We start from the raw sequence: 10,312 nt of genomic DNA, 5'->3' as shown, positions 1-10,312 counted from the left end.
TATACCAAACTCAATTAATATTCACTGTTGGACTGGTTCTAGGGGCCCAACTAGCCCATCATCTTTGAGTCCAAAGCCTCTGAGGTGCATTCTGGGCCAGGTGGGGGCTATGCTCCCATCAGGATCTTTCCAGCTGCCCTCAACTGTGATCTGTGCGGACAGGGCACTCGGGCAAAGGAAACTGAACCTGGACACTAAAATTAGTTCTGGAAAAGCACTCAGGGAGCCAGCCTTGGTGATGAGGATCAAAGAGGCCCATCTCAGGGAGACAGCTCCACCTTGGTCTTGTCATATAGAGCGTGGTTATCCAGCACCATCTTCCGGTCGTGTGTAGCATAGCGCCGGAGGTCTCTCTCAAACTGCTGGATAAGAAATAATTAAAATAAATTACTATCAGGACTTCCCTGGTGGAGCAGTGGTTAAGACTCTGCGCTCCCAATGCAGGGGGCCCGACTTCGATCCCTGGTCAGGGAACTAGATCCCACATGCATGCCACATCTAAGGAGCCCATGTGCTGCAACTAGGGAGCCTGCCTGCCGCAGCTAAGAACCAATGCAACCAAATACATAAATAAATTTTTTAAAATAAATAAATAAATTACTATCAAGTCTAGAATGTCTTCGGTATTATGTGTTTAGAGATATTTAAATCCCAATACAGGAAGTTCCCTATATACAAACGAGTTCCGTTCCGAGAGCACATTCGTAAGTCCAATTTGTTCGGTAAGTCCAGCAAAGTTAGCCTAGGTACGCAACTTACATCGTCGGCTATATAGTACTGTACTGTAATAGGCTTATAATACTTTTCACACAAATAATACAAAAAAAACAAACACGAAAAATAAAACATTTAAAATCTTACAGTACAGTACCTTGAAAAGTACAGTAGTGCAGGACAACAGCTGGCATACAGGGGCTGGCATCGAGTGAACAGGCAAGAAGAGTTACTGACTGGAGGAGGGAGAGGAGGTGGGAGATGGTAGAGCTGAAGGATCGTCAGCAATAGGAGACAGAGGGCAAGCTGCGATTTCACTCATGCCTGACGCTGATGGCTCAGGTTCTGGTTCCTTGCTGGAACCAGATGCACGTTTGCATCTTTGAAAGTTCACAGTTTGAAGGTTACTATGTAGAGGACTTACTGTAATGAAATGTCTACCTCCACTAAACATTCTCCAAGCAATTTTCTCCCCCAGGGCAATAGTCTACGATGACAAAGCTCCATGCTCACATGCACACACTAGACTGTAAGCTCTGTGAAAAAAGGAACCTGATTTGTTCTGTTCATAACCATATTTCCTCCTCAAATGACACCTGGCACATAGATGTACAGCAAATATTTGCTGAATGAATACATGAGGATTGTGAGGATCGTGTCCAAAATAATACCTGGTCCAGAGTAAATGCTGGATAAATAATACTTGGTGTTGTTTTTTATTTGGAATATCACTCATATAAAAGAGGATGAGGGGTTAGGAGACCCAGATTCCAGCCTGGATTTTGTTCCTGTCTGGCTGTGCATCTCTCTGCAAGTCACCCAGCCTCTCTGAATCTCGGTTCAGAGGGTGGAGGAAGTGCATGAGTAAGGTCCCCTCTGGCTGTAACATCCTCTCATACGAGATTCTGTAAAACTGATGGTCTGAGCCACCTGCCCCAGAGTAGCATCTCCTATGATCAGGGTGAGCTCGGAGGCTCCAGGGAGCAAAACCTGCAGCCTTAGATAGAGGACAGGGAAACCCTGGAAAAGGAGGACAATGAATGAAGTTGTCGTTGAGGTTAATTTTCCTAAGAAGCACAGATCTAGAAATGTTGTCCTTTCCACGTGGGATTAGGGAGCAAGGAGGGAATCGTTGCGCCCTCTAGTGGCGAGTATGGGAAAGCTGGCAGAGACTGGGAACTGCCCTTCCTCACCTGGCTGTGTGAAGACAGACTTTCCAGCCAGAAGTTCTTTATAAGGGAGTGGAAGAGAAACTATGGCTGTGGAAGAATCAGGGTGAAGCAGATTCTGGGTGCAGTAGCTGCTGGCCTGTGAAAGTACAGGAGTGTTGCTTAGCACACGGCCTCCTACAGTCCTGGGCCACTTGCCTCCTGTCCCCCCAGCACTTAGAGCAACGGCTCCTCACACTGGGCATGGGGGGAGGCTGGAGAGGATGGGGTAACAGGTGCAGTGAGAAGCCCCCCTTGGCTCCCCAGTTCTGTGTGGTGAGAGATCTATGCCTGGACTCCTCTGCTAAATCCTCAGGAGCATTTTTCCATATTCTGTCAGGAATTATAATGATGTCTTCCATTTGAAGGGTAATCATATTGACTCAACCAATATTTATTGAGCACCTACTATGTGACAGGTGTGTTCTGGATGCTTGGACTATAACAGAGAACAAAACAATGATGTCTGCCTTGGTGAGGCTTGGATTCAACAGGGGACACAAATAAGACACAGTAACAGCATAAGTAAATTACATGATATGTTAAAAGGTCATGCTGCGTACAGTGCAGGCCTCATAAAGGAGGTAGGATCTGAGCAAGGACTCGCCCAAGGTGAAGGAGCTAGCCAAGTGGACTCTGGGAAGAGCACACCGTGCAGAGGGAACAGCTAGAACAGAGGCCTTAGGGAGGGGCGAGCCTGCCTGGTTAGGGAGAGAGCAGTGGGGAGGAGTTCAGAGAGATGAGGGTGTGGGGAGACCACGCAGGGTCTCGTGGCCACTGGAAGGCCTTTACTCTGCGTTGAATGCGGAGCCCCTGCCAGGTTTTGAGCAGGAGAGTGACCCGATCTGACTTATGTTATGACAGGATCACTCGGCTGTAGGGGGCAAGATACCAGTCAGAACAGCTGTGGTCATAATCCGGGCAATGATATCCTAGTTAATGTTTATGGAGAGCTTACCCTGTGCTGGGTGCTGGGCTGATTTCTTGCTTTATATTAATTTCTGATCTACTCTATTATCACTAGTATTTAACAGCTTCTAAAAGAGTCTAACAATACTTCTAAAAGAACAGTATTAAGTATACAATTAGCCTCAGAATTGTGTTAAGATGAAGGCACTGTCTAATTAATCCTCATTACAACCCCGTGAGGTTGGTACTGTTATTAGTCCCATTTTTCAGATGAAGAAAGGAGGCCCAGAGAACCTAAGTAATTTACCCAAGGCCACACAGCCAATGATGGAGATAGGACTCAGACTCCTGAATCCCAAAGCTCAGGTTCTTTACCCTGGACAGTTCTGCCTTCTGCTTTACAAGCTCTTTAGTTTCTCTCAACAACCCTGTGAGATAGGCAGGGCAAGGATGGTGTCTTTTGTTTCAGATAAAGAAAACTGAACATTGAGCAGGGGCAGTGATACTACAGTCTGGCTGTATCACTGGTCACAACACACTTCAGAGGTTGGCCCGTGCGTGCTGCATACAGTTGTGCAAGTTGTGCACTGCAAAACTCTAGAGGGCGCCATTCACTGTGTAGTCTTTGTAAATATGCATGTTTCTTATGACAATTTTCTGGGAAATGGCAGTAAGGTATTTTAAGGAAGAGATGCTTTTTAAAGTTGGCAAAAGGAGGCCATTTGGGCTAGTAAAGAGGCTGGGGTAGCCTAGGCATCTAGCCACCATTGTCCATGTGTTTCCGGAGGAGAGAGTGTACCTCCTCTAGCATCTGACACAAACGTGGACAATACTCTTGAAGGAATCTCAGCCAATAAAGTCATGCTGACAAACGGCACATCTAGTTTGAAGAAATATGATTCAGAGGAAAACAAAAGCTTCTTTTGTTTGTTTTTTTAAACTAATGAAGTCCATACCCAGTCCAGAAATTGCACTGTACTTGGATGGTTCTAGAAAAACCTCAGCTTAATGTGTCCCAGTGGATGCATCCTACTCAAGAAATCTTTAGGGCACAAGATCCAAAGGAAACTTTGTCAGCTTAGTAGATGAGACAACCTGGTAACTTAATGACCCCAAACTGGGGTGAGATTAATAGGTGAAGTGGCTTAAGAACATTTCCCAGGTGCTGAAATCTTTGGGTTAAAAGGTGAAATTAAATTTCTAACCTACAAAATTTTAGACCAGATCTAAACCTGGTCACCCACCAACATGTATCCACCTGGGGACAAAACACATCGCGTTCAGCGGTCACATAAGCGGGGGCGTAAAGATGGTAACACAAGTAGCTACCGTTTGCTGAGCCCTTACCACGTTTAAACACACGCATCTCATTTAACCGGATGGCAAACTTGGGAGGTGGGCGCCACTATTATCCACAATATAGATGGGGCAACTAGGACTTGAAGAGGTTATAATTTGTTTAAAGTCACCCAGCTAAAAAGTGGGAGAGCTTAGTGCTCTGTTAGTGCCCCGCAGAGCCAATAACAGTAATTTCTGAGAACTCTGAGAAAAGAGAATAAAATGTGCTGAAGAGACGCCCATGTTCAAAACAAAGTGAACAAAGAACAACCATCTCTGCCAACGAATCCTGACTGGCATGACCTTGCATAACGCTGGGCTTCTTTTTGGAACTCTCCCCTTTCCCAACAGACTCTGTTCCCAGAGACGTATGTCTATCAAACAAAGTGCATTTATGATGTATTGTTTCATCAGCTTTTCTAATTTTAATGAATGAAAGATGCCAGCCAACGTTTTTGATTAGGGTAAGAAGCTCTAGTGCTGAGATCCTGTGCTGAAATGATTCCGGCTGAAAGCAAACACACCTGACATTTAACTCAAGGTCGAGGACAATTAATTTCTATGTCATTTATCATATAAAATCCTTTAACGACTCATGTCACTCAAAGCAACAGCCAACTACGTAGGAAAACAGTGTGGGGTGTTAGCTGGGAGGGTGGAGCACAAGCTAATGGGACAAATCTCGGGCGCCTTGTCTATGAATATCACATGATGGGAGCTGGGAGCTGCCACTCGGCGAGCACTGGCCCCATGCCTGGCGTGGTGCTGGGGGCTTCGCCAGCTTCATCTCACTGGATCTCTGCAACCCAGGGAGGTAGAGGCATTTTTGCCCTGACTTTCCTGATGGGAAAACTAAGTCTCAGAGGACATGGGGAACTTGACGGAGATCACCTAGCTTGCAAGAGTCAGAGCAGGGGCTTGTGACCAGGTCTGGGATGAGCCACATTGTGCCCTTAGCCACCAGACTGCTTTCTCTGCTTCCATGGTTCTCATACTTTAGCTGCGTCACCTGCAGGGTTCTTTCAAACACAAATTGCTGGGCTCTTCCCCCAGAGTTTCTGATTCAGAAGGTCTGAGGTGGGGTGGAGAATTTACATGTCTACCCTGTTCCCAGGTAAGACTGATGCTGCTGGTCAGGGGATCTCATTTTTTTTTTTTTCTTTTTGTGTGTGTGTTTTCAAAGCCTATGCAAGCCTTAACTTCTAGGTGGTATTGCTTCCTCTATATGCAGTCACCCAAGTCCTACTGATTATACCACCTAAATAAGACTTGAGAGTCTTTCTTCATCTGCCCTTCCCAGCCATTACTTTAATTTAGATCTTTCTCATCCTTATCTAGACTATTGTGTTAACCTCCTAGTCTAACTCAGTAGATGATTCAGATCATTTAAATAGTTTCCCTGTTACCTATAGGTTAAACTGTAAGATCCTCAACATTTATAATCCATCCCCACATTCTATTACCTGCCCACTTCCATATTGTATTACATTATAAATCCCTTGAGCGTGGGGACCAGTATCTTTGTATTCCTTATATTGTGAACATAATAACTGCTCAGCCAATAGTTGTTGACTTAATGAAGTAGGCAGGCTCTTGGCTTGGCAGTTAACTATACTTCTCTAGAATTAAAATGAATTACTCTGTGTAGTAGGAATAAGAAGATTCTTTTATTTTCATATGTTAATAATTCACACATTATTATTTTATGGTAGTAATGTCATACATTCCTCCAGTAATATTAATTTGAATTAATACGATTTTAAGCTATTACATGCAGCTGTTCTGAGTTCCTGTAGAATTGTCTTTTTTTTTTTTTTTCCCAGAAGGGAATTAATAGAATTGCGACATAACAAGAGCAGAAACACTTGGCTTTGGACATCCGTTGTGGTACAAAATAAAAAATTAGCAGTCATTGACTCCTTGTTAGAAACTTGACTCCTAGTCAAAGATTTATAAACTTTACCTTGTGTAAATAAGTCTGTAATCATAATCATTTATGATGCTCAGAATATACCAATGATTCATGAGCCACTCTAAGGGAATCGTGTAACTGGTATAAATCCGTACTTGGTTTTGTTTTAATTTGCAACTTTTCTTCTTAAAGTCTTTTTTAATCTAAAGTTTTGATGGGTACATTGAAACACGGTAAAAATTATTGACAGTTGTGACATTATTTTTAACAAAAATGTTTACATCATTAAAAACAAGTTTCTTAGACTTATTAGAAGGGTAAGATTTCATGACAGATGAAATATTTAAGATATGCTTCATTTAATATATCAGTAAGTTTCACTAACTACATATTTTGTGTTAATTCATTTATTTTTTTAAATTGAGGTATAGTTCACATACAGTAAAATTTACTGTTTTGTAGTGTACAATTCAGTGGCTTTTAGTATATTTATGAAGTTGTCCAACTATCACCAATCTGTAATTACAGAACATTTTTATCACCCCAAAAGAAATCCATGCTTGTTAGCAGTCACTTCCTTTTCTTCTCCACCTTACCCCTGGCAACCACTAATTTACTTTCTGTCTCTATGGGTTTACCAATTCTGGAGATTTCATATGGATTTATACAATATGTGGCCTTTTGTGTCTTGGCTTCTTTCTTTTTTGTGTGTGTCATATTTTTTTTAATGTTTATTTATTTTCTTATTAGTCATCCATTTTATACACATCAGTGTATACATGTCAATCCCAATCTCCCAATTCAGAGGGGATCTCATTTTGAGAATAACTGTTCTAAATGCATCTGTCTCAGGTGACCATGTGCAGGTGGAATGCCCTGATTTAGAGATTTCTGGCCACTTCCCTCTCTCCTGTCCACCCCCTCCCCCTTCCTTGTCCGTCTCCCCCCCATCCCCACCCCCACTGCCATTGTCTCTCCCCTGGGCCCAGGTAGACCCAGTCTACCTCTTCTGGAAAGCTAAGACCATCCCACGGATACAGGTAGCGCTTACCCGGGAGCCAGTCCAGCCCAGCAGGGCAAAGGCATATTGCTCGTAGGGGCACATGACCAGGTCCACACGGATGGCCTTCCAGGTCTTTCCTTCCTGTTGGGTGGACTTGTCACTGTCCACTCTCTGATGGTGCAATTTTAAAATCAGAAAGCATTTTTGAAAATGATCTAAAGCATCCACTTGTCTGCTTGGCCCCTTGAACTTTTCAAATGTCGACTCCACAAGGTCACAGTATAAAAGTAATCCCTGAAAATAAGCAGAAAGACATCAGGAAGAGTCCCTGATGCAGAGGGTCAGAGATTTTATATTGGGCTCTTAATGAACGCTCTTAAAGAAAGCTTTGCAGATTTAAGCAAAACGTGGGTGCGTTTTGTCCTTGCCTTGTGAGCCCACCTGGCGACACTAGCAGAGGGAGCCATGGAGTGGGTGTGTTACACTCCCTCTGCAGCAGAGGAACTTAGCGATTAGAGGGGCCAAGCCAAGGCCACTTCATGGCAAAGCTGCCAGAGAATCTACGCCCGCAAGGTCTGACGGCTGACCAGCGTTCACAAACGTGCCGCATTCCCTTAAGTACAAACCAACTGTGAACAAAAAGCCGTGCCGTTTCTATGCGGTTGTTGAGTTTTAGTGTCCCTGCATAAAATACTGATGACTAGGTCTACTTGGCCCCAAAGTTTGTGGCTCAGGCTCAGCCGCGTTGGGGCCTGATGACTCACTCTTTCTAGGGAGCACTTTGAGACTGTTGCTCTGCCTGCCTTGGAGACTCAGACAAAATTGGTGGCACGTCACCGAACGTCGCCTAGTCAGAAAGTTACGCCCAGCAAGCTGCCATCCTCCAATTTATCTGCTCCGTGGGACTTCCTCACGGCACAGGGCAGATGTGGGGTAGGGAAAGGCAGAGCTATGCAACTAACTGCTGAATCTGAGTATCAACTAGAAGAGCAAATAACCTGAAAATAATCTAGTCATAGCTATTAGGGTGTATGTTCTGTTCTCGGATTCTTTAGGTCAGACATTCTCAAATATTATCATCAGACGCATTTGGAAGGTTTGTTAAAGCACGGTTTGGGAGGTCCTGTCCCCGGAGTGATTCGTGCGGGGGCGGGGCGGGGGGGGGAGATGAATGTGCATTTCTGATAAGTTCCCAGGTGGTGCTGATGCTTCTGATCTAGGGACCACAGTTGGAGCATCACTCGTTCCATTTGCTATTGTTATTAGAAGCGCTTGGCATTTCCTGCGCAATCCACCCCCACCCCCAAGAGACATTGTTTCAATTCAACTCAACACTTTGAGAAGGGGATGCTTTTCCTTTTGCTGATCTCAGAAGAGGGAACACTTGGCCCTTCAGTGCCTCTCCCAGAAAAGGCATGAGGAAGAACCGGCGCCGTCTGAAGCTGGGGTGGGGAGTGGGGGGTTGTGGGGCAGCGCTGATGTCAGGAAGAGCCTCTGGTGCAGGAGGCAGGTGTTGCCCTAGGCAAATCTAACAACCACCTCCGGGAAGACACAATTCTGCTTTTTAATGAAACTTACTAAGATTAGTCAATATCACAACCTTTCGTGTCAATTTCAATTATGTAAATCTGAAAAGCGAGCTATTAAAATATCAAAACAGTCTTACTTTGAAGCCAAGTTTGTAACTTCCCTCCCCCCTTTAAAAAAATTCACAAAGCTGGCTTCCTAAAAGTTGTAAACTGTGTTTGCACTATTGCCACGTGGTGGTGACACTTTGGCTGGTCATAGACACACGGGCCACCCACCAGGCAGGAACCCAAACTACACCCAGCCAGCCCTCCCCTCTTTGGGGTGAATTGCTGGTGGCCAGTGGAGTCTTCTGGATGGCACTCTCCCCCCAAGATCAGTATTTCCAAGCTCTTTTCCTCCCCTTCTCCCACGGAGAGGTCTTCTACAAGGCCCACATGTAGATTCATCTGATAGGCAACTGAAAACCATACCCATTGGCTGTTCATTCGTTCTGCAGGTGTTTTAAAACATCGTATGTGTATATGCGTGTGTTGTGTAAGCATGTGCTCGAGTGTGCCTGCATGAGATATAATCATTTTAATCTGGAAAGTGCAGATTTTGGTAAGAAAGGCAGGGGTGGGGAGTGAGGTAGAGGTGGAAGTTAACCATGATTCACAACAGAGGTGCTGGGGGCAGGCGTGGGGCTGCAGGGGTGTGGACAGAGTGGGTGCCCGATTGTCAGCAAGGGAGGGGGAACAGCTGCTCGCGTTCTCCCCTGGGTCCCCTCACCCCGCACAGTGCCTGGCTCTCCGGCAGAGTTCAGTATACAGTCGTGCAGGAGAGATCATGACTACAGCCACTGTTTAATAGGCATTTATCAAGCCCTGCACTAATTCTCTCAGTTAATCCTGCCATTAACAAATGAGAGAGGCTTGCTATCCCTGTTTCACAGATGAGGAAAGAGAAGCTAGGAGAGAGTCTCAGCTCCTACAGCCAGTACATGGCAGGGTTGTGCTTTTAAAATCCTAAATCTAAAACCCGCGTGCTTAACCTCTGCCTCCACCAGTGTCTGCCCATCTCTTTGCTTGGGGACCAGCAGTACGGCTGCCTGGCGGCCGAAGACAGACCAACGAAAATGAGGCTTCTTGTCCCCATCTGCCAACCCCATCCCATGTCGTGCTGGAACAGTCTCAGAGCGTGGGGAGGGTGGTGACTGTCTACCAAGGTCAAATAGGTCCACCCTTGCCAGAGCCCCTGATGGGGGTGCAGGCAGCCCTGTCTCCACCCAGGCCGTGGCTGGCAGAGCCCCTCAGGGTGCTGTCTGTCCATGAGAATCTTTCAGCTTTCCTGCTCGAGTGGAGAAGGAGGGCCAGCCTGGGTTCGGCTGACTCTTTCTCGTCCGGCATTCCCCTGGCTCAGCCTATGACGCTCACGCTCAGAGCTCCTGGCCGTCTGGATCCCCGCTCCTGAGAGAGGGGCCTCGTGGGTGAATTTGGATCTGGTTCCAAAGTTGGGTCTTCGATTCTGGTACTCCTGGCACCAGAGTCGTGTGTTTCTTAGACTAACTGTATCTGAGGTCTTCTTTCTCCTGTGTGTCAGGGAGATTTGTCCACACCCAGAAGATGCTAAATCACTCAGGAAAAATGAGGCTGTGCTGGAAGACACCAGCCCCAGCCTCCTCAAGCCGTCCAGGCCTACGGGCTCCTAGGGAAGGGCCCT

General features: G+C 45.7%; 1 protein-coding gene across 2 annotated transcripts in view; it reads right to left on the bottom strand.

The window, feature by feature from the left end:
- The window catches only part of DNTT (DNA nucleotidylexotransferase), a 34,829-nt gene that overhangs the window by 2,059 nt on the left and 22,458 nt on the right, over window positions 1–10,312 (bottom strand). The window contains exons 9-10 of one of the 2 annotated variants that reach the window (XM_004268390.2): window positions 7,133–7,378; window positions 279–362 (exon numbers count right to left, since the gene is read on the bottom strand). In XM_004268390.2, the coding sequence (XP_004268438.1) occupies window positions 279–362; window positions 7,133–7,378 (330 nt within the window). The remainder of the gene's footprint in view (window positions 1–278; window positions 363–7,132; window positions 7,379–10,312) is intronic. The other variant, XM_012532540.3, reaches the window with a different exon arrangement.

This window comes from Orcinus orca, chromosome 14 (genome assembly GCF_937001465.1).
Source record: "Orcinus orca chromosome 14, mOrcOrc1.1, whole genome shotgun sequence".
Lineage (NCBI taxonomy): Eukaryota > Metazoa > Chordata > Mammalia > Artiodactyla > Delphinidae > Orcinus > Orcinus orca.
This window is presented reverse-complemented; position numbering and strand designations above follow the sequence as displayed.